The sequence below is a fragment of the Thunnus maccoyii genome, chromosome 4 (assembly GCF_910596095.1).
Source record: "Thunnus maccoyii chromosome 4, fThuMac1.1, whole genome shotgun sequence".
Classification (NCBI taxonomy): domain Eukaryota; kingdom Metazoa; phylum Chordata; class Actinopteri; order Scombriformes; family Scombridae; genus Thunnus; species Thunnus maccoyii.
In genome coordinates, this window is record NC_056536.1 from 10,003,047 (window position 1) to 10,024,970 (window position 21,924).

Consider the following 21,924-nt stretch of genomic DNA (forward strand, 5'->3'; position numbering starts at 1 on the left):
AGATGAGGAAAACATCAGTTGTGACATCACTGAGGGTAGCAAGTGCTTTCTTATTTATTTTTGATTTTTGTAAAAAAAAAAAAAAAAAAAAAGGCAACTTTTGAAATGTGTGTGTCTTCTCTGCTCGATGATCTACTGCTTGAATTGAATTGTGATGATACACACCAACTCTTTTCCCTCAACTGTATGAGTGCAGCTCCAGGCCAGCAGTGTACATGAGGAGGAGGGCTGGTTGCTAGGTTGCATATTCCTCCAGTTACTAAGCTCTTTGATACCTGCGTCGCTGTATGCTCTCATAGACATGCACCCACTCACATGGCTCAGGCCAGTCACCTACACATACACACACACACACACACAAAAACACCATACTAACACACAGACATGCACCAGCAGGTAGGCCTGGTTTTCTCCAAATCAGGGCAATAACAGGCACCCCTCCACCCAGCAGAATATCAAGGCGGCCTCTCCTCTGGGCAGCTAGACAGGAGCCGTCTAACCACACTAACAAGGTGAGCAGACAGTGTGAGCTGTTGTGGAGGGGTGCCTGTGCTCCTTCAGGAGGAACCGACAACAACTGGACTGGCACCACTAATAAGGTGTCAGCGCTGCTCTGCCCCTGGCTGAGAGAACAACCATGATGCTCACACTGTGGGCTGCTGTTCCAACCAGGGTCCAGGTATTAAAACTGCAACAGGCATGACACAAAGCACACCTGTCTCACCAGCCTGCAGTGAATCACAAAGCAGGACTGCAACAGAGTCGCATTTCTACCAGGGATGCTGTGAAAACGCCCAAATGAGACGGACAGCAGCAGGAAATCTTTTCCACGTGCAGGTAGTCATGCATGGATGCAGGACGGCTGTTCATCATCTCCACCCCAACAGACGCAGGAAATAAACCGAGGGCTGTGAAAGAAAACTTCAGTCACTTTTGCTGCCATAGAAAGGATAACTTTAGTCTATGATGCAGTTCTTGTTTGTACCTGAATTTGCTAAAACTCAGATGCCAATGAAACTTCTCTTTTTATTAGCAAAGTGCAGTGTACAAAACATTCAGTCAGCTGTTGAAGTCAGAAACACCGTCGGTGGAAGGTTATATCAGCTGACTCACTCCAGTGATGGAAAGTAACTAAGTACATTTACTCAAGTAATGTAATTAAGTACAATTTTGAGGTGCTTGTACTTTACTTGAGTATTTCTATTTGATGTGACTTTATGCTTCTACTCCATAACATTTATTTGACATAATCATAACAAGCTTTTAAAATATTACACGTTGTTAAAGATTAAACCAGTTTTTGGCTTTTGACGTCTTACAAAAAGCAGTGTGTAGTCGGGGTCACATTTCAGATGTCTATGAGTTGTTAACAGCTCCACTAAATAGTGATTTTTCCCTCTAAACTTCTCACATGGTTTCATTTCAATAAATGTTCAAATGATCCAATATTTTACCAAAAATCAAAGATTGGAGAAAAAAAGTCTAAAACCCGAAAACAGATTTGTGTATCAGAACTTTGTTTTTTCTTCTTTCTTCTCCCATTAATCATCTCACGACCCCTCAGATTTATCTGGTGACCCTTTAGAGGAGCCAAACCCCTAGGTTGGGAACCACTGGACAAAACTAGCTAATTGTATATAAAGTAGTTGAAACTAGCTCCACCTCCAGCAGCTACAACAGTAACATGCTGCTCTAACACTGATGCTTCAGTATTAATAATCTAATGATGCCATATATAATAATATATCAGTCAGAGGAACCAAACCACTACTTTTACTGCAATACTTTAACTACATCAAGCTCATAATACTTATCTACTTTTACTAAAGTAGATTTTTTCATACAGGACTTTTACTTGCTGTATTGGTACTTTTACTTAAGTAAAGGATCTGGATACTTCTTCCACCACTATTCTCTGTAATTACTTAAACACATATTAAATCACAAGACTGTTTTTAAATAACAAATGTTTAATGTTGTGATCACAACAGCAGAAGAGAAGCAAAAAGTGCAGCACTAAGAAGAGTGTTCATGTGCCCTGAACATAATCTAACGTTAGATGGATCCTTTTTTTGTATTATACTTATTCACTAGTATTGATACTTGAAAAAAGACTCAATATCAGTGGTATTGATACTTCACATATCTATTCTCACCAACCCAACAAGGAAGGTTCAATACAGGATGAATGCTCACAGCAACCAATAACTCTTTCTACGTACATACGGTGTTTGAGTATCGCATTAAGAGCATCTTTTAGCATTAGAACAAGAATGTCGAAGACTACAGGGAACAAATTTGTTAAATGAATACAGTGTTAATGTGTATTTCTGTAAGCTGTTAACATATCAACATAATGGAGAGAAAACAATGAGGCTTCTGCTTCAGACAAAATGTTAGAGAAGGTAAAGATTAAGCGCACCCGGCTGCGTTGCTATCTTCTTTTTATTAGCTGTTGCTGCTGCGCTGAAGCTTATTTTACTGCCTGCATTCTAATGAGAGAGAAATCGAGGTGGGAGGAGGTGGTGGAGGGGTGGGGGGGGGGGGAGGAGGGTGGGATTGTGTAACTCTATGTTACATAACACAATGTGCATGGCCTTCTCTTTCTCTCAGACATAGCAGAGCGAGGAAGAGCGAGCAGGAAGGAGAGGATGGAGGGGTTTAAAAGGGTGCTGGTGTTAATGAGGGCGATCTGAAGAGATGTGCGCCTCGCTGCAAAATCATACCTCATTACGGCACGGTTTCTAATAATGCCGGTGATGAGGATAAGTTGTTTGGGAGGTGAGGGGATGCGGAGAGCGGACCCCTGGCTTGTCCTAGATTAAAACCCAACCATCAAGTGGCATTCAAGTGGGTTTACTGGGTAATTAAAGTCGATAAAATGTTATTGCTTTCACCCTCGGCCCACTTTCGGAGGGTGGGGGATGAACTGTCAGACATTTCTGCCGGACATTTCGGAAGATGACAGATCACTGTTGGGATTTGGCCTCGACATTGATAATGTTGCTTTTGTGCTGCTTAGCTGATTGCAAGTCAGAAAATCATGTTTATTCTCAGTTACTTCCGCGGATTTGTTCGTTTTGTTTCTTTCTCGCATCCACATCTTAGCTTTTATGCTTGAAAGTACTTTTAAGGTTAGTTTCTGCTTTGCTTTGTTGCATAATTTAGTAAATTAAAAGTTGTGTTCAGGTGTGCGTTCAAAGCTTTTTAGAGAAAGTTGCTTTGCCTCTTTGTTTTGCTTTCAATAGGTTTGATCCTTGAGATGTGACCCTCTGTCAGTGAGGCTCATTGAAAAAGAACAAACACTCTCATTCATTTCTTACTCTTATTCATACATGACAGAATATCCCACCTTATACAAAAGACTGAAAAACACAAAACACAGTATGTGATAAAAAAAGTTTATTTCTGTCTTAAATTACGTACACTGAGTAGAAACATTATAGGTATTTTTTTCCTCATTTGAGTTCATTTCACACTCACTGTGCCAGAAACATCATTCATGAGTAGCTAACTTTCACACAGAACGTCTCCTCTGTCTTCTCCTCCAGGTTGTTCACGTAAACCAGGATCTCCACTGAGCCGGGACTCTGGCTGGGGGCGAATCGTAATCCGATGGTGTAACTTTCTCCCCCTCCAATCTGAACACAGTGAACACAACAAACATACCTCATATGAATCTTTAAAATAAAACATTACTATTTGCTCAGAGATGCATTGCTCACAGTATTACAGAAAACTGCCAGTCGTATTGTATCTGTAGCCAATGACGCTTCAAGTCTTGATTTGATGTCACAAACTTGCATGTTTGTATACAGTATGGTCTAACTTTATAAAGAAAATAAGTCAGCAGTGGAGCCCTGGCAAGTTGACCTTTTGACAACAAGAGAAAATGGCTCATAACACCATCTTAGTTTTCTGAAATTTAATTAGTTATGCTAGAACCTGGAATAGTGTCCAACAAGTTTTAAACCTCTCCTGCTGTGATACTGAATGTGTTTATGTAAACTGAAAATGAATCAACTGTGGTGTAAACTTAATATTATCGATTAAAGTTTTTCAGTTTTGTTCTCAAACTTGCTCTGTGTACTTTATTTTCCTTGATTAAATAGCTGAGCCCATCCGTAACGTGTTTTAATGAATTCTTTTTGGCATTAACAGAGGTAGGAAAGAAAAATAAATGAATAAAAGGAAAATAATGATATATTAACAGTCACTGTCAAAAATGACAATTTCAGTGGGTTCTAGAGATCTGAATCCTTTTTCCAGGCAAGATCCCTCAAGAAATCAGTTCTGGGGCTTTGAGGTGCCCATGTAGTCTATGTAATGATCCAAGATTTTAAAAAATGAAAAAGGTTTGTGCTTTGGACCTGAAGAGAAAGCCTTGGATGGAATAATACTTGCCATAACATACATTTCAAGAACTGAAAGCATTAGCCAAAGAAACTTTTTTAATCCTGGAAGAAATGCTACAACTACAAACTAAAGGTCACACATAAAATAAAGATTCTGATGTTAGAAGGCTTGTTGTTTTTCTTCAAAAGAAAACTATTATGTGATATGTTATATCATTTGCTCACTCTTTCTCTTCCTTCCTCCTGCCGACATCCACCCTGCATCATCTTTTGTTTGTGCACCTCATTCCACACACCATACTGGTAATTTGTGTTAACCTCAGTTTTAATACATAACAATCATTTTAAGTAGAACTCCCACACAGACTCCCTTCCTGGTCACATTCCTGAGCCAGTTTTTGTCAAATGGGGGCTCGTCCATTCAATTTTCTTATTTCAGTGTCTGGTCATTTATGTCCTCCTTTAACTGATAACTTACACAGTCTTGTTTTCCTCTCAAACAGCATTTCTTTCAGTGACTTTGGTGCAACATGGTTACACTCTCTAAAACAACAGACCAACAGATTTACTGTTACATTAATAAGAAAGACATTTTAAAACTTTTTCAAAAACGTTTCAGCTTTAGGTGGGGCAGCCAGCCACCACTGCTGCTGCTGGTTATAACACTGTATGGCTTTACAAAACACTGAAATCCTAAACTGATTTTTCTGTTGTTGTTTTTTTTTTACTGCACTGTAATAAATATCCTGTATAAAAAAAGTTAATGTGTTTCCTCACTGTGGGTTTCCACTAATCCTGAGGGTTGTCTGAGTGAAAAATTATACTCAAAGAAACACTAGATTCTTAATTGGTCCAACCTCCTGACATCACTCTCTTTATTTTTGTGCCTAAATTAACATCTCTCCATCCACAGTGCAATTTGATTATTGTTTTCTCTAATTAAAGGAAAACAATGCTTAATGTTTAATGATTTTCTTTCCAGGGCTCTCAGTGTGCAAAAGGTCTTTATTTGGTCTTTTTCTTTTTGGTTTTGTTTTGTTGTCCCAGTATTTCAATCAGACCAAAACTGTTGTGTTGTATTTTCTGTAATAGCCAGCAACAGATATATGGGTCAATTTTGGGGATTTATGCTGTAATCTTCCCCAAAAGCATAGCAGTATTGATCTCTGCTTTGCCTTCCCTACTGACAGCTGGTTTTGTCATGGCCAGGTAGTTATGTCAGAAAGGAGGAAAGTGTCTCCATATTTGCTTAATGCTGTGGCCACGGTAAATTCTTTATAAGACACCTGGAGCCTCACTGACAGGATGGGGAAAAAAACAACGGGCTGTTTTTCAATCTGCCCACCTCCTTCTGTCTAATTGATGCAGTGTCATCTGGACAGGAGCAGCAAGACTCTTAAATAGTTTATGTGGAAACAGACTCCCATTGCATCTCATTCATTTATTTGTTCATTTGGAATGCAGGTTTTTCCATTAGTTTTGACATTTTATCACACCCCAGCAAATGAAAGGCAATGATGGCAGTGACTCCGGTACTGTTACAGACACTGCAGCTGATGACAACAATAAAACAACAGCAGTGATTACTTTGTAATTTTTATCCTGTTTTTTTCCAGGAAGTCAAAAAGGTGATCATTTACTAGTCTAACAGCTGAGGAATAAAAAGTCAACACGAGAGGCCAGATATCATTGATGTCGTACCTGTGAAGATGACAGGTAAGTTATTCCTTCATAACTGTTTACACTTAACACTAAAGGTTTCTTGGTGAAGTCTGTGATGGCTTCTGACAAATTCTTATTTTCCACCATCAGTTAAATCTTTTTCCTCAAAGTTTAAAGTGTCAGTCTGGTCGTAATGCTTAATCAGTGATGTTGCAGCACAGTCTGTTCATGATTTTAGCTGCAGCTGCACCAAAACTGACGAGGCTGATACCAGGCAAAAACATAAATATAAATATCCAACTGAAATAATACTAAAATATCTAACCCATCATGTCCACTGAATGCAGTTGTGATGATCTGTCATATCTCTCCAATGCGGTCATGATGTCCACTTGAATTGAAGCAGTTGGTTCTTCAGCAGCCACATTTCCAACATTGTTTAGAGTATTTTGTCAACGTTGTTATCCATGCTGGCGGCATGGCTCTATGATGACAGTGTCTGTCCACCACTTATGTCTAGACTGAAATATGTCAACAACTACTGAATGGATAGCCGCTACATTTTGTTCATGGTCCCCCAGAGGATGTTTCTTACTGCTGTTTTTAGTGCTAGTTTTAGTAATATTTCAATAACTATTAAATGGATTGCCATCGAATTTGGTACAGATATCCATGGCGCCATGACAATAAATTCTATTGACTTTGGTGATCCGTTGACTTCCCATCTAGTACCACCAGCAGCTCAATGTTTTCACTAATTCAGTGTATTACTCAACAACTATTAAGCTCTCAGCATGGTCTGCGTAGTGACTTGCATGCCATCTCTTCTGCGGATGTGTGCTCACTGTCCACAACAATTAATGTTGAGATTAATCTGGTCCATGCGGGAGTTGCCATTGCTCTCTGACAATGTAGTGGACACTCTAGACTGATCTACAGCAAGCAAACAGGAAAGTTGCTGTAGAAGAAGAAAGCAGGACAAGCTGTCTGTGATCTTTTTTTGTTAAAACTTTTACAGCATGTTAGTAGATTTTCTCATCTTCATAAGTACATTGGTTACCTGATGTTTAAAATGTTTTTTTTTAAGTGTTTGACTACTAAGAGGTTTTGAAAGCTGACACCAGAAGTAATACTTTTGATCTGGAGCTATCAATATGTGGAATTTTGTGAAAATTATGTGTATTTAAAGTTGGAGTGCAGGACTTTTGTTTGTGTCTTCTGGCAGTGAGAGTAATTACAGAAACACTGTCAACATATGCTTACATCATAGGCTCCGCAGTAGACTACTCCACTGCTATTGTTGAGGCTGTACAATGGTGGATAAATTATTTTGAGCATCACACAACCCCCACGAAATGACTCTTTCATTATCAGAATTTGATCCATTCGATCTGATAACATTTTGAAAGTCTAGAAGAGTTGCACAATTAAATTATTTCATCCCCATTCAAGTTAGCGGAGAGCTAACTAGAAGTTAGCCGGCTCGGCCAGCGGCAGCCTGCATTCATGCATTCATCCGGCCAGCACAGGAGTGTCAAAGCAAACATCAGATTAAAAACTCTGTATACTGTGAAATACAGAGAGATTAACCTGGCGGTGATGGGCTTAATCAGCATTGTGTGAACTCGTTTGGTAAGGACTTGAATGTCATGGATGTTCATTTATATGTAAAAGTTCCGCACTGCAGGTTTAAATTTGACCAAAAATATTGCAAGAATGACTTGTTATTTCTACTATTTTGTTATTAACGGGATTAAAAAAAAAAGATTTTAACCAGTCAGTGACACTTTCCATTACAGCAAATAATAAATGCATTAATTACAGGATGCTAACAACACAGGGATCCTTTATCCAATTAAAATACCTGCACTGATCCGGGTCTTGATTTCCTTCAAAAACTAATGCAAGCTTTTGTCAAGGAGAAGGAGCCTTTTTTTGTCTAGGTGTTAATCAAAGTATTGATTTTACTCTTGATGAGAGTAAGACAACTACATGACTTCCTGTCTTATCTCACCTGGAATTTGTCCTCTTTGAACTGGAGCAGGTCTGGATGGTCGGAGCGAAGCAGGAATTTGCGGCTGCTGGTGTAAGGGTTGGTGTAAGTGATTTTCCTGGAGCTGCCACGACCACCACCGACTGGGACACACACTTCAAATGCCTGTGCGCACACACACACACACACACACACACACGTGCGTAGACAGTTAGTACCATAACTGGTTGGTCACTAATTATTTAGGCCCTGCTCCAAAGTGCTGATATTTTATTGAGTGCACAATTTGCACATAGGGGGCAGGCCTCAAGATCCACCTTTGTAACACAAGTTTAAAAAACCCAGATAACAAAAGAAATGGGACTGGGCGCATATATCTGTGGATTAGAGTGATTTCAACATCAATATGCATTATATGTGAGGGAGGGAAATTGAATTTAGACATTTAGATGTAATGAGAACATTGCTTTCGATAGTCGGCCAGTCAAGCACACATTCAGTTAATTAGACAGTTGGTAAGAAAAGGCAGACAGCAGTTATATAGTGGATCGGTTTTGAGCGCTGGCTTGGGATCAGCTGTACTTAGCTCTTTCTTGACAGTGGCCATAAAGGGGTTGGGAATGTCCAGCTGCCCCAGAAAACCACCAGGACGGTCCAATAAGCACTGAATGTGACTGTGAGTGGCTTAGAGGTTTTTCAGACCTCTAAGGGAGCTGTTCATCACATCGCTGTTCTTGAGAAAAGCAAAATGGGAGCAAGAGCTGTTGTAAGAACTGAATCTGAAATCTTACTGGCAATCACCACATACTGTGAAACTTTAAGTGCACTGGGGGTCCGAAACTGATGATCAAGTGAGATAAAATCAAACTCTGCACACCAGTATTTACAAGAACAAAAATGTAGTTTTGACAACTTTATCTATATCAATCTATATAATCATGTTCACTTTATATATTGCTGTGTTTATGTGAAAATAAAAGTAAATACATTTTAACAAAATTGGTAAACTCAATCCCAATTTGAGTTGCTGACCAATTGCATACGGTTTTGACAGTGTTGACCTTTGAGGGAGAAAAGAGCCAGAGAATCCAAAATGGAGGAAGCGTATTTTAAATAACCTTCCTCTGTCAGAGTTGTGACACTGAGACTGTGTGAAACCTGCATAGTGGTGACATGTTACCATCTAACAAGCATGCTACTGGTTAGCTTGCCAACCACATTATCTTACCAGCTAGCTGCACAAGTATTTACAACTTCACCAAGCTTCTAGCACATTCTGCAGTATTTTGCAAGGACATTTACTTCGATATGAAATGACAAAATGAGGGATTCTTTGTGACTTGCAGCTGCGCAAAATCTATAAAGAGATCGTCTACTAACGATAGGGAGGCGGGCTTAAATGTAAAGGAAACCATTTGTGGAGCAGATGAGTGAGGCTGTGATGAGCAGGTCTGTGACTTTGACACTGCAGTGCTCCACCATTTGCTCTTCAAGCAGACGCCTGGCACCGCCTTTACACAGTCATCCTGCTGCTGGAACTGTGATGTTGCTCAAGAATTCAAAAGGATGATGAGAAAAAAAATGAGTGCCACCTATAGTTACCCAAGGCCTTGAATAATACTGGTTACACTGTTTGTTTGTTCTGTGAGAGAAATACAAGTGTTTACACTGAAGATGCAGACATAATAAAAACACACAGATAGCAATTTTTAGTTGTCCTCCACCCAAAAATGTATTTTTCTTCTTGTTATTATACTTTGTGGAAAAAACATATCTGACACATGACAAGCAAGCATTTTTATATTTCTTAATACATATCTGGAGGAGATCTTTAAGTAGTAAAGCCAGAAGAAAACAACTCCAACCTTGGAAAGCACAGGCCGGTGGACACTGAGACAAAGCAGCCAAGCAGTGACCAGCCGTCGGTGCTCCACGTCCACCGCGTTCACGTACAGGAAGCGGCTGCCCGCCCGCCATGGCTGCACCTTCAGCTGGAGCTCCTGCACTGCTGCAGGAGGCAAAACAAACACACCCTTGGGGTCCACCTACAGAGAAGATATGGGAGAATGGTTTGATTGGGTTTGGCAGCAGGGTGTGAGGTTGTGGTTGATTGGGTGGCTTGTGAGAATGTAGAGAATTAATAAAAGGGAAAGAGACACATTCACCGAGTAACAAAAGAGAGTGATATGGCAAAGAAGAGAAGAGAGACATTTCGAAGAAGAGGGGAGGAAGGTATAGAAAAGGACAGAATTAATGGGAAAAGGTGGTTAACAGAGGAAAACAGAGGAAGTATACAGATTACAGGAGAGAGTGGGTGAGAGAAGGGCGAATGAGGTTCAGTGATAAAGGCAAAGAGAGGGGGCCGACAATGAAATGAGAGAAAGTAGAGGGAGAAAAGTGACAGAGAGACAGAAGGATGTGAGAATGAGATTTACTGTGCAGCTCCTTTTCAATCTGTTGAGAAAAGCAAAGCTATTCTCTGGCGGTGAGCTTTATCCTGTTTTATAAGACTCCTCCGATGCATTCCACAGTGAGCTAACCTGCCGAGAGTCAGATCAAAGCGGCCGCTGATGCATACGGTGAAATCTTTTAAAAATACATCTGTCGCTTTTTCAGCCAGTACCCTATTTCTTCAGGGAAAACACATTCGGGTCGTACTGTATGCAACCATGGTGGCTGTGACAGTCCATCACTTTATTATTATTTTTTTTATATGAGTAATATACAATGCCCTTTTACTGCAGCTCTGAGTGAGAAGCATTGTCAAAATCTCCTCTCTCTTGTACCCAGTTATGAATAAGAAACAATCTATTAAAAATTGAGGGCAATCTGACACTCCTGGAATATTTTTTTATATGTTCAAGGAGCATACAGCCATTACTAATTTTTTTCGGGTTGTGTCAAATTGTGTCCCGACATGATCTGACATGATTGCGGGAAGTAATGGGGGAACCTAATAAAATGAAATGAAATGACATGAAAAGACTTATTATGCTGTCAATCCACATTTGCACATTCATGATAATGACTTGAATCTCAACCTGAGGTTATTACAAAAGAGACGGTTGCTGTTCTATTGTTTCCTGCTGTTAAGAGAATAATTTGCATGGAATCAATTGCGTGTATGCAGTTTGATGACGGCTAATACTGGAAAAAAAATCTCAATTTCCCATTATGTAAGCTGTTTTGATTTCATTCTTCCCTGTTCTGTATGTTGCTTCTGATTTGTGTCATCTGTGTTTTGTCCAATTAAAAAAAAAACAATCATTTAAAAAAAGGGATGGTGAAAAAAGTGAATTGCTCCAAAAGAAGAAAAATCATTAGGATTAAAAAGCAACCCAGTGCTGAGCCCCTACTGTAAGTGAACCTGACATGCATACATTAATTTTCAAAAAGAAAAAAGAAAAAGATCCGAAAGGAAGGTCCGAGGTCCGTGAGACATGCTCTGAATTAGACCCAAGGATAATTAGACCTGATCCAGAAGGCAGCTGATCTGAACAGACCCAAATAGAGAGAGAACACCAACACTGGCAGCATCATGATGCTCCATCAATTAACGAGCAGCTGCCGTCCAAAAGAGCAGCAATACATGACGGTTATTCCTTCACTTCACAGTTCACACTCTCCATCTGCCTCAAAAAACAAAATTCTCTGCTGCGATTATTACGAGGCACCACTTGATCAGAGCTGACAGCGGGTCTACTCAGATCCCTGCGGGTATTAGAAATAGTGGCACACAGACCTAAGACCCTCAGCAATGCAATGAGACCCTCCACAACTCAATTACACGTAAGTATAGTTTGGATGTGGCCTAACTCGTGTTCCGGGTCTGGTCTCGGTTACGAGAAACCAAATGGAATTGTGAAGACCTCTGCTCTCCACAGAGAGGTGACTCCTGCTTTTACATATGCCTCAATAGAAGGTTGTTTGCCAGACCGGAATGAATGTGAGGTTGCTTTGAACTTGGACTACAAGGAAAAGAGTGCAGCATGACTCGATTTTCTGCAGAAAAACCATTATAAACCAGGACCAGACTCAATTGACGGTATAATAAAGTTACAACACATTTAATTTACTACTTTTTCTAACTAAAGGTGCATACCTCAATCTCCTGGGGGTGTGATGAGAAACACTGGACCTTGCGAACAGCCTGCTTCCCCCTCAGCACCAGTGACTGACAGTTCCGCTGGCCAGTTACACAACTGACGTCCACCCGCTCCATGAAATGCACGTAAATCTGCCAGATCTGGGAGGGTGCTGCCATCCACTTATCACTACAGAGAAAAACATTATCAGGAACAATTAAGCTGAGGCCCCCTGGAGACTCAGCAGGAGCAGCATGAGGTCGGAGATGAGGAGGGCTGATCTACGGGTGTGCTGGCACTTTAATAAGCAGCAACATGATCATCATCATCCCCTCACTGCTGAGACGAAGGGAATTCTGTCTCAGTGGCCCGAGCTGGCTCTGAGAGCTGTGAGTGGGAGGCGATGTAGCCACCTTCTAAGCTCTGCTCTGTGACAACAGCACTCAAGGAGCATTTAGGGACATTTGGATTCAAGTGTTTTTGAAGGCAGACACAATATCACTAATGTTGGACTGGAGCTGCTGATAAGTTATGTTTTCAGATGATATTCAGCATTTTACATGTTGCTACTTCAGTGTTAAAAATGTTCACACTGGATTGCAATAGGTGTTCTAGTTTATTTGACAGGTGCTGTAATTTCTTAATAATTTCCTAGGAGGTTTCTTTTAAACAAGACAGGACTACCAGCTATGTAAAACAGACAATTTCACCACGTGTCAATTGATTTTGGTAATTTCATTAACTGCCAATTTGTTAGGAAAATTGCACCATGAAAGTAAAATATCTATTAAGAAGGGTCCTGCATTATTAGCTAATCTTGTTTACAATAGCCAAGTTTAAAAAATCTAGATTTAACAACTCCATTATTTTCATTTATACTGTGCTCACATGGTACATATTCCTAAATAACTTTGTCTGTAAACAAATGAACACAATTAACACAAGGTAATTAACACAAAAAGCTTAAGCTACATGGTATTATTCCAACATAGAAGTACTGGTTGATTTTGGAATGTGTGCAAACATACGAACAGACGTGGCCGAAAATATTGGTACCCTTCCACTTTTTAAAAAAAAAACAACTTAATTTTCAATTTATTGAATATAACTGAAACTTTGCTTTTGATTCATAACTTAACATATTATTTAATACAATAAAACAAATGAAAATATTGGTACCCTCAACTTAATATTTGTAGCCTTTGGAGGCAATAACTGCAGTCAAGTGCTTTCTGTAACTCTGAATAAGGTTTCTACACGTCTCCACTGGTAGTTCGGCCTCTTCTTGAGCAAACTGCTCCAGTTCTCTCAGGTTTGATGGATGCCGTCTCCCAACTGCAAGTTTCAGCTCTTTCCAGAGATGTTCAATGGGATTCAGATCAGGACTCATAGCAGGCCACTTCAGAATGGTCCAACGTTTTCTTCTCATCCACTCTTGGGTGCTTTTTGATGTATTTCTGGGGTCATTATCCTGCTGGAAGACCCATGACCTGCAACTAAGACACAGCTTTCTGACACTGGCCTGTATGTTCAGCTCCAAAATGCCTTGATAGACTTCTGATTTCATTGTGCCCTGCACAGATTCAAGGCACCCAGTGCCTGAGGCAGCAAAGCAACCCCAAAACATCAATGAGCCTCCTGCATGTTTCACAGTGTTCTTTTCTTTGAAGGCTTCATTTTTTCTTCTGTAAACAAAGGGTTGCTGAGATTTACCAAAAAGCTCTAATTTTGTTTCATTTGTCCAAAGCACATTCTCCCAGAAGGACTGCAGCTTGTCAACATACGTTTTGGAAAAGTCCAGTCAGGCTTTTTTGTGTCTCCCTCTTAAAAGTGGTGTCTTCCATCCTTGCGACCACGTCCAGAGATGTTGGCTACAGTTCCATGGGCCTTAATAATATTGGCAACAGTGGTCACAGGAACATCAAGCTCTTTGGAGATGGTCTTGTAACCTTTACGTTGACCATGCTTGGCTATTACCTTTTTTCTAATGTTTTCAGACCACTCTCTAGTTTTCCCTTTGTTTTCCATGTTCAGTGTGATGCACACAGTGGCACAAAACAGCAGAGTGAGTAATTTTCTCCTTTTAAAGTGTCTGCATGAGTGATTATAACATCAAAAACACCTGTGATACTAATTAAAACACAATACTCTGCTTAAAGTATCACTACAAATCAATTATTTCTTACAATTTCCAAAGGGTACCAATAACTGAGGCTATTTTAGAATGTCTTTGTAGAACAAACATGAATTCAGTTATTTTCACAACTTTTTACTTTTGTTCCACTGCAAACCAAACGTAGACATGCATTGATAGTAAAATATCTTTAAATTTCAACACTGTTCAGGGCAAATGGTGCATTATCTTATTAAAATGCAAGGGTAACGATAATTTCAGCCACGTCTGTAAGGATATTGAGAGGGTGGCAGGTGTAGCAAAAATGAAAGAATTGTTATAAATCATATATATTGGGAAGAAAGAGAAGAAGAAAGAGATTAATTTCAGCAAATGATCTTTTCTTTGAAACCTTAATCTCCTAAACTGTTGAATTGTATGTTTGCCTGTAATTTACACCTGTGGAGAACTTTCACATCTTTGCATGTTCAGCTAACCTGCTGCGAAGAGTCTCCATTTTCCCAACAATAAGCACTAAATTACATTGTCTTTTCCCAGAGCCTTCCTAATAAATTACATATAGGTTCCTTTCTTGAAACATATGAGGAACTATGGGTCCCGTAAACTAAATGTTACCTGTGTGCTTGTTATTGTGTCGATTTCCTGTACAAATTTATTAGTTTTTTTCTATTGGGCAGAATCCTATCAAAATCTTTCATCAGAAAATAATCAGAGGTACCACTTCTGATCACTAGTTGTGCTATGAAGAAATGTTTATGAGCGGGTCCCTGTCTTGTTTGTTTGTTGTGCACCTGCATAAGGACACACTGCATGTACACGAATGCAGTAACACACTAAGCAAGTACCAATACAAGACAAAGAAGAGACTGATATCCAGCAAATATGGATGTGAACAGTTTTCAAAATACTCAAAAAATTGGCTTTGTTTCTGGAGGATGGAAATTCCTCCAACTCACTGACTCAGCTCCAAACATACAGTGTTTCTGTTAAAAGACACTGAATCTAAACATAACTGTTGATTTACAAAAATCTCCACCTGGTAACTTTCCAATAGACAAGCAAAGCAGATCAGTTCTGCAGTAAATATGTAACCAGTCAAAACTTCAACATGCCAATAATATGAGAGTTGACTAACAAACTCCTGACTTTAATGAGAGGGAAACAGTGGCCCTACATATTATCAGACCCGCACATAATATTGGTCTAATCCTGATGGAGATTTGGAAGAGTAGAGGACGAGTGCTGTAACTTCAGGCAGTCAGACCACCAAACCTCCATCTGATTAGTTCATTAATTCAAGCCTGCGTGAACAATTTAATTAGTCCAAAATAGAATGCTTCTTCAGGCTAAGCTGTATGTGTGTGTGTATGTGTGTGTGTATGTGTGTGGGCCTTCACTGTGTACAGTATTCCTGTTCAGTAAATAATACATACGTGAAAACCATCACAAAGAACATTTTTATGTGTGGACTGGGACTCCCTGGCACTTTCAAGTACACATCCTGAGGCTCCCCCGGCACCTACACAGAAACAGAGTAAAACGCACACAGATGTTCAAATGGAAGGGTAAAAGAAAAGAAAGAGGCAGAAATAAAAGAAACCCCATATTAGCACTTTAAAAGTGTATGGCATGGTGTAAGGGCAAGCCTTTTGTGTATCAAAAAAGCATGCAATTTATAACGAGCGCCAGAATAAAGCGCTTTCCCCCCCTGAATAAGAAATGGTCTTAAAGCTATCAACTGCTAATAATAATGTGGGCTGAAACATACACTCTAAAAAATAATGTCATTATCTTACCAACATCCTTGTCTGGCAGATGATGTTAGGGTCACTGCAGCGTACGGAAATGTGAGACCTGGCATCTGGGTCTCCAACTGGATAACCCATTAACAAGAAAGATAAAGAATGGTAGATTTATGCACAAGATGATCAAAGAACTTGAGCTACATGGTGTATTTAAGCAGTTTTTTATGACTGGAATCATTTTAAACACCACCAAGTCTACATATATGCATATATACACATAAATATACATGATGTGCTGTACATGCTGTTCTATTTTCTTCATTTTATCCATTCCATTTTTTTTTTTACTTGCTTTTCATTTCCTGCCTCTCTGTTGTTATTGTCCTTTTTTGGTGATTGAAAATGTATTATATAAGCTTGTTTTTGTTGATATTTTAGTAAAAACACAATAAAAAGGAGACCGAATACATAATTTATTCTCATCCGTCGACCTGCATTATATAAATGTTATTGTATTTGTGTAACTGAATGTGCACATTGAGTAACTGAATGTGCACATTGATGTACATGTTTATGGTGAGTAAGTCAGTGTACTTGCTGAAGATTTATTCACTAGGCATGAAACCAATACTACAAATGCAATAATATGCAATTTTATAAAAGTGCAGTGTATCCCATATGAAATATCTAATCTCGACACAATCACAGGAGCAGGGATGGGAGCTGTGGGATGAAGAGTAATGGCTGATAACAGGAGTAACCTGTGTTACCTGAGGGGTCGTGCCATGGCGGCAGGCGGATGGCTTTCTTGAGGAAACAGAGCTCAGGGTGGTAAAGTCTGAAAGTCTGGTCGACAACGTGGGGTGTCGGCTCTACATTGACCTGGCAGATAGCCACCGGCTTGCCGTCATCTGTTTTGAACATAACCTGTGGAGAGAAGGTGAAAGGTCTGCAGTATCAGCAGCATGACACTCCCCTGCATGATGTTAGACATCCAGCGCCATGAAACAGCATTTATATCATCATAGGGTAGTAAAACTCCTCAGTGAGAGCCAAACTAATAAAACAGAATGACAGTTTATTACAATTTGGGTCTTATCTTTGTAATCTGTCCACCATTTCTATCCGTTATGATAACATTGTACTCGACAGAGTATTTGCTGAAAAGTGGGAGCAGTGAGATCACTACAACAAGGTTGGACGGGCAAAAATAAGAGCTGTCAGATGATGAGACATGTTACAAACAAGCAAACACTTAGGTCAGATCATCTAAACCAGTGGTTCTTAACCTTCAGCTTGCGACCCCTTATCAAAATCAATATTTACTTCTGACCCCTTCAGACTTCTCATTATTGATGTTGCCATGTTCCCAGATGCTCAAGTCATGGTCTGAGCTTGGTAATATATATACTATGGCTATAGCCTTTGAATGTCATCTACTTAATGTTCTTATTTCGCTGTATTTACTATTTTAAACATCTCTATATCTGTTCCCTACCTCTTCAGACTTCTTTCTTGTACCGTTCTAACATGCAATAACATGCAAATTCTCCTCTGGGGAGTCTTATCTTATTTTATCTTATCTTACCCCGCTGAGTTACTCTCTGGAAACAGCACCAACTAACTAAATTAGTTCATCTGCACTTTCTTCCCTGCTTTCTTGTGTGTGCGTGTGTGTGTGTGTGTGTGTGTGTGTGTGTGTGTGTGTGTGAGACCCTCAAAGATTACTGGTCCTGTGTCATTAGACATTTAGAGAATACCTTCATTCTAGTTCCTTGACTCTCTTTAGTGAAATACAGAACTGGAATTGACATGTTTTCTTCCTCCGGCAGTTCACTTTTAAACAACATGCACAGCTTTTAAAAAGAAGCCTTTGAGAAGTTTTATTCAAAAATTCACCAGAGAGCATGATGATGATGGAGCACACCGTACACCAGAATATAAAAGTTGGCTTTAATCCGACTACTAAAACCCCCACAGACCTGCTGAATGTGCTTTGAAGTTTGCTGCATTAAAACAGCCCTCAGGATCTGTGCAAATCAACACAAATGTGTTCATACATACTCTATGCACTAATTACATATAGTTACGATAGCTTGTATACACACATACATCAACTTATGCAAACACACTGGCATTGCTAACCCTCTCACGTACCATCGTACTCTACAACATCTTAAACTAGTATTTGCTGGCTTGATAATACTGCTGTATACATAACTAAAGTGGAGTTGAGGAATTATAGATTACACAGAATAAAGAATATCACTTCAGAGTTCACAAAAATGCTGCTGGATTGCACACTGTAATACTGTGAGTAAGTGTATTTTTTGACTATTACAAAACCATATTAGTACAAAACTATTCAGTGGCAGAGACAAGTAAGTTATGTGGCCTAAAGATTTCAGTGTAAGTCGTTCAACATTTTGGCTCATTTTTGGTACAGCTATCCCAACAACTACTGGACAGACAAATTTGCCATCTGGGATGAACATGGTCTTTATTCCTAGAGCACCTCAAACTTGATAGTTTTAATATCACTACATTCAAGTGTTTGGAGGAGATGAAAATCACACTTAACCACCACCACCGCTTGTTGTCTTGTTTATTTAATTACATATTATAGCAGCAAAGTAATCAGACAGTTACTGAAAGTAATCAGAGTACATTGTACTGTAGATCATCGCTGTTCTGATCATTGCTGTTGAGATGACAGATTAATGTTAAGATGCAGTGCAACCAACTGTTGATTTCATCAACATAAATGACATATAAGGACAGTAATCATTCTGGTCCTAAAATACTGTGAACCACAGTTCCAGTGTTACAGACTCACAGACAGTCTGTCCTCCAAGTCCGCCAGAACTTAAGGCTGTCCAACAGTGAAATTAGAGCATTGAAGGCTCTCTCATGAACTTTTTGAGTCCTTTATGCACACACCTGCAACTCTGCAGGATTTCTTGGGGTAACAGCTTACAATCAATTATAGCGGTCTGATGTTAAAAATAAAGGTAGGGGAACTCGATATCCATAATATGCTTTATATATAAAAATGTTTTTTCTGAGTTCAGTGTGGAAAAACTTGACCTGGCCTGCCCAGAGCCTGACTCACACTACACTTTTATTGTGGAATACCTATGGATTTTCAATGAAGTGATTGCAAATCAAATCAGGGTGTAATGTTCTGATGTCCACATACTACAAACTGCAGTGCATTATTAATGATAAAAATGGAAAATCTCAATAAAATAGATTCCAACCCATCAGTTATTTCTTACAGAAATAGACAAAGTGCAAGTCAATCTATGCAGTGCTTCAATACAAAAATAGTTCCTAGTAATGAAGAGGACCTTTATTACTACTGCACAGATGAACATACTATGAGCAAGAACTCAGCCATGGGTAATGAACTGTACTCTGAAGTTAACTTTCCACATTTTGGTCATTGATTCACAAACTCACAGAAGTTGATCCCTGCCAAACAGCAGCTGTCCAAATCGTTGATGCGTCAGATTTGCGGGCTCATGCTGACCTGCAGGAGTGGCCCATATCTGGCTCTGGTGATGTGTACTGACTGACAGTGGTGCCAAAGCTGGCATCCTGACAGCTCTGCTGTTGGGGCTTGTCAGTTTTAGCGGGACACAGATTTGATCCAGACCTGACCTCTTTGACCTTTTGACAGGATTTTTGCTCAGAGCAGCAGTGCTGACACTGACACACAAATACACACATACCGTAAGGCAGAGACACACACACACACACACATGCTTGGCAGACTGGCAAATATTTCATCACCCTGTGCAATGGGAGAGCTTCAGGGTACTGTACTCATTAAAGCCATGTGCCAATAATGTAAGCTTAGATTCAAGCTCATGTTTGTAGAGAGGCACAAAATTTCATTTTGAATGGATTCATGAGTAACAGAAGTTAATTTTGGTGACAGCTGTAGCGTACAGGTGCTGCAGAGCACATTACATCATAAGAAGATATAGAGCACATCATCTTATCTGAAGTACATCCAAATAAGCACATCCACATTGTTCCTCCGTCCTCTAAACTTCTTACATATTCTAAACGACTGAATAAGTGCTTAAAATGGGAAAACAACTTCAGAGTAATACTGTATATGCATGGTTCATTTAAAATAAATTAGCCAGACGTGTCAAGCTGTCCTCCAATTGGAGATAGTTAACTCTCAAGCCTGACATTTGCCAGTTGGAGAAGATAAACAATGTTCAGTAAGATAAAAGTGATTTCCAGCATATAATTTTGCTTGACAATCTTGTCTGGCTAGTGTAACTTTTTAAAGAGTTGACACTTCAAAGTGTTCTTTGTGTCTGAGCTGTGACTGTGTGGAAGAGGAGGGGAGGGAGGAGGAGGCGCACTGCCATTCCGCAGAGGGCTGTTTGGGAGCGTGTGTGTACACTAGATGTTGTTAGACTTAGGCATGCAGGAGAAGGTTAACTCGACTTAACTCCAAATCAAAGGCTTCCTGCTATACACTGACTTTAGGTGGTTTTATCTTACTCTACTCTCCTGAATCCAATTTATACACCCTAAGATGCAAAAACATTTTTAAAATGGACTACATTTAAGCTCTTATCATAGCAGAAAAACATACTGTACATCCACATTGCACCTCAAATCCATAGCTTACTATAATTCCAGCCTGGAGACAAACAAATCAGGGATTGAGAAGCACAAGACTTCAGCTGGAGATAAAGACGGTCGACTACACAGAAAATATTGCATGAAGCACAAGTAGCACACTCTGTACCTTGATCGTTTTGGCAGCAACAATATTGGATAGATTCTTCTTGGCCATCTCAGAACTTTTGCCTGTAGGTAGGAAGCTCGGACCCTGTGAGGATTTGATAAGAAGCCGAATTATTATCAAAATTGATCATCTATCAAAAAACACAAAATGATTGCAAAGAAAATATTACATCTGCACATTAGTGAAAGACTGTGAATGATCAAAACGAGCAGAAGAGAAGCAAAGGGTGTAAAATCATGCAGGAGATTAGAGCACAGCCTATGTAAATGACACTTATTTTAAACTGTCCTTTTGGAATCAAACCAGCAGTCGAGCATGAATGGCCTTTACATGTGTGTAACCTGCCCTCGGAATAGATCAGCTATGGTTAATAATCCTTCAGGTGTACTGACATTTATATCTATGAAATTTCAGCTTCTCTCGGCATCATGGTGTTCTCACATCAAAAATAAGTCTTCTTTTCAAGGGTTCAAGCATAACATTTGAATGCTAAAGTACAATCCAGCTTGTCAAACATACTGCTTCCTGCAATAATTATTATTCCTAAAACATCGTGTTCATAGAAAATAAGTTGACCATTGCGAACAGTTGCATCAGTATCAACGTCTGGTCTTAACTGTACCTGAAGGGCCATGGTGTGGTCGCAGAGGAAGCTCTGGTATTTCAGGGGAATGTGGATGCTCTCCTTGGGCCGGAGATAAACCCTGGGACCTGGGGCACCCTCGTCCAAGTGGAACATGTTCTCCTCCAGCGAGGTAGGAGTTTTGGTCAGTGCTTTGAAGTAACGCCACTCCTCTATGTTAGTGATGACACTGGATGGAAAGATTAAAGGACATGAGTGAGATGAGGGCCAGCTCTTACACATCTTTAAGGGATCCATCGAGGATCAGAGTTGGACTTGTTACTCGATCAGGAATAAAAGTCTAAACCCACACTGCAACGATCATTACACCCAATGATAAGATGGTATTGAACAGATCAAACAACATACTGATGTTTTGGGGGTTTTTTTCCCACTCTTCAAGCCTTAACAGTAGTTTGGCTAAAATTAAACAGATGAATGCAGATATTATAAGAATTGTGGTACATCAAAGGCCAAGACGTCATTCAAATCAAAAGGATTACCATCTCGAGAGCATGAATGTACTCAGCAAATTTCTTGACAATCTGGAT

General features: G+C 39.6%; 1 protein-coding gene across 3 annotated transcripts in view; it reads right to left on the minus strand.

Moving 5' to 3' along the window:
• Positions 1–3,387: 3,387 nt before the first annotated feature.
• nphp4 (nephronophthisis 4) overlaps positions 3,388–21,924 on the minus strand; it is a 168,604-nt gene continuing 150,067 nt past the window's right edge. For all 3 annotated transcript variants that reach the window (XM_042408717.1, XM_042408716.1, XM_042408715.1), the window contains exons 21-29: positions 21,374–21,563; positions 20,752–20,835; positions 16,745–16,901; positions 16,026–16,102; positions 15,663–15,748; positions 12,113–12,284; positions 9,876–10,055; positions 8,032–8,175; positions 3,388–3,641 (exon numbers count right to left, since the gene is read on the minus strand). In XM_042408717.1, the coding sequence (XP_042264651.1) occupies positions 3,501–3,641; positions 8,032–8,175; positions 9,876–10,055; positions 12,113–12,284; positions 15,663–15,748; positions 16,026–16,102; positions 16,745–16,901; positions 20,752–20,835; positions 21,374–21,563 (1,231 nt within the window). In that variant the 3' untranslated portion in view covers positions 3,388–3,500. The remainder of the gene's footprint in view (positions 3,642–8,031; positions 8,176–9,875; positions 10,056–12,112; positions 12,285–15,662; positions 15,749–16,025; positions 16,103–16,744; positions 16,902–20,751; positions 20,836–21,373; positions 21,564–21,924) is intronic.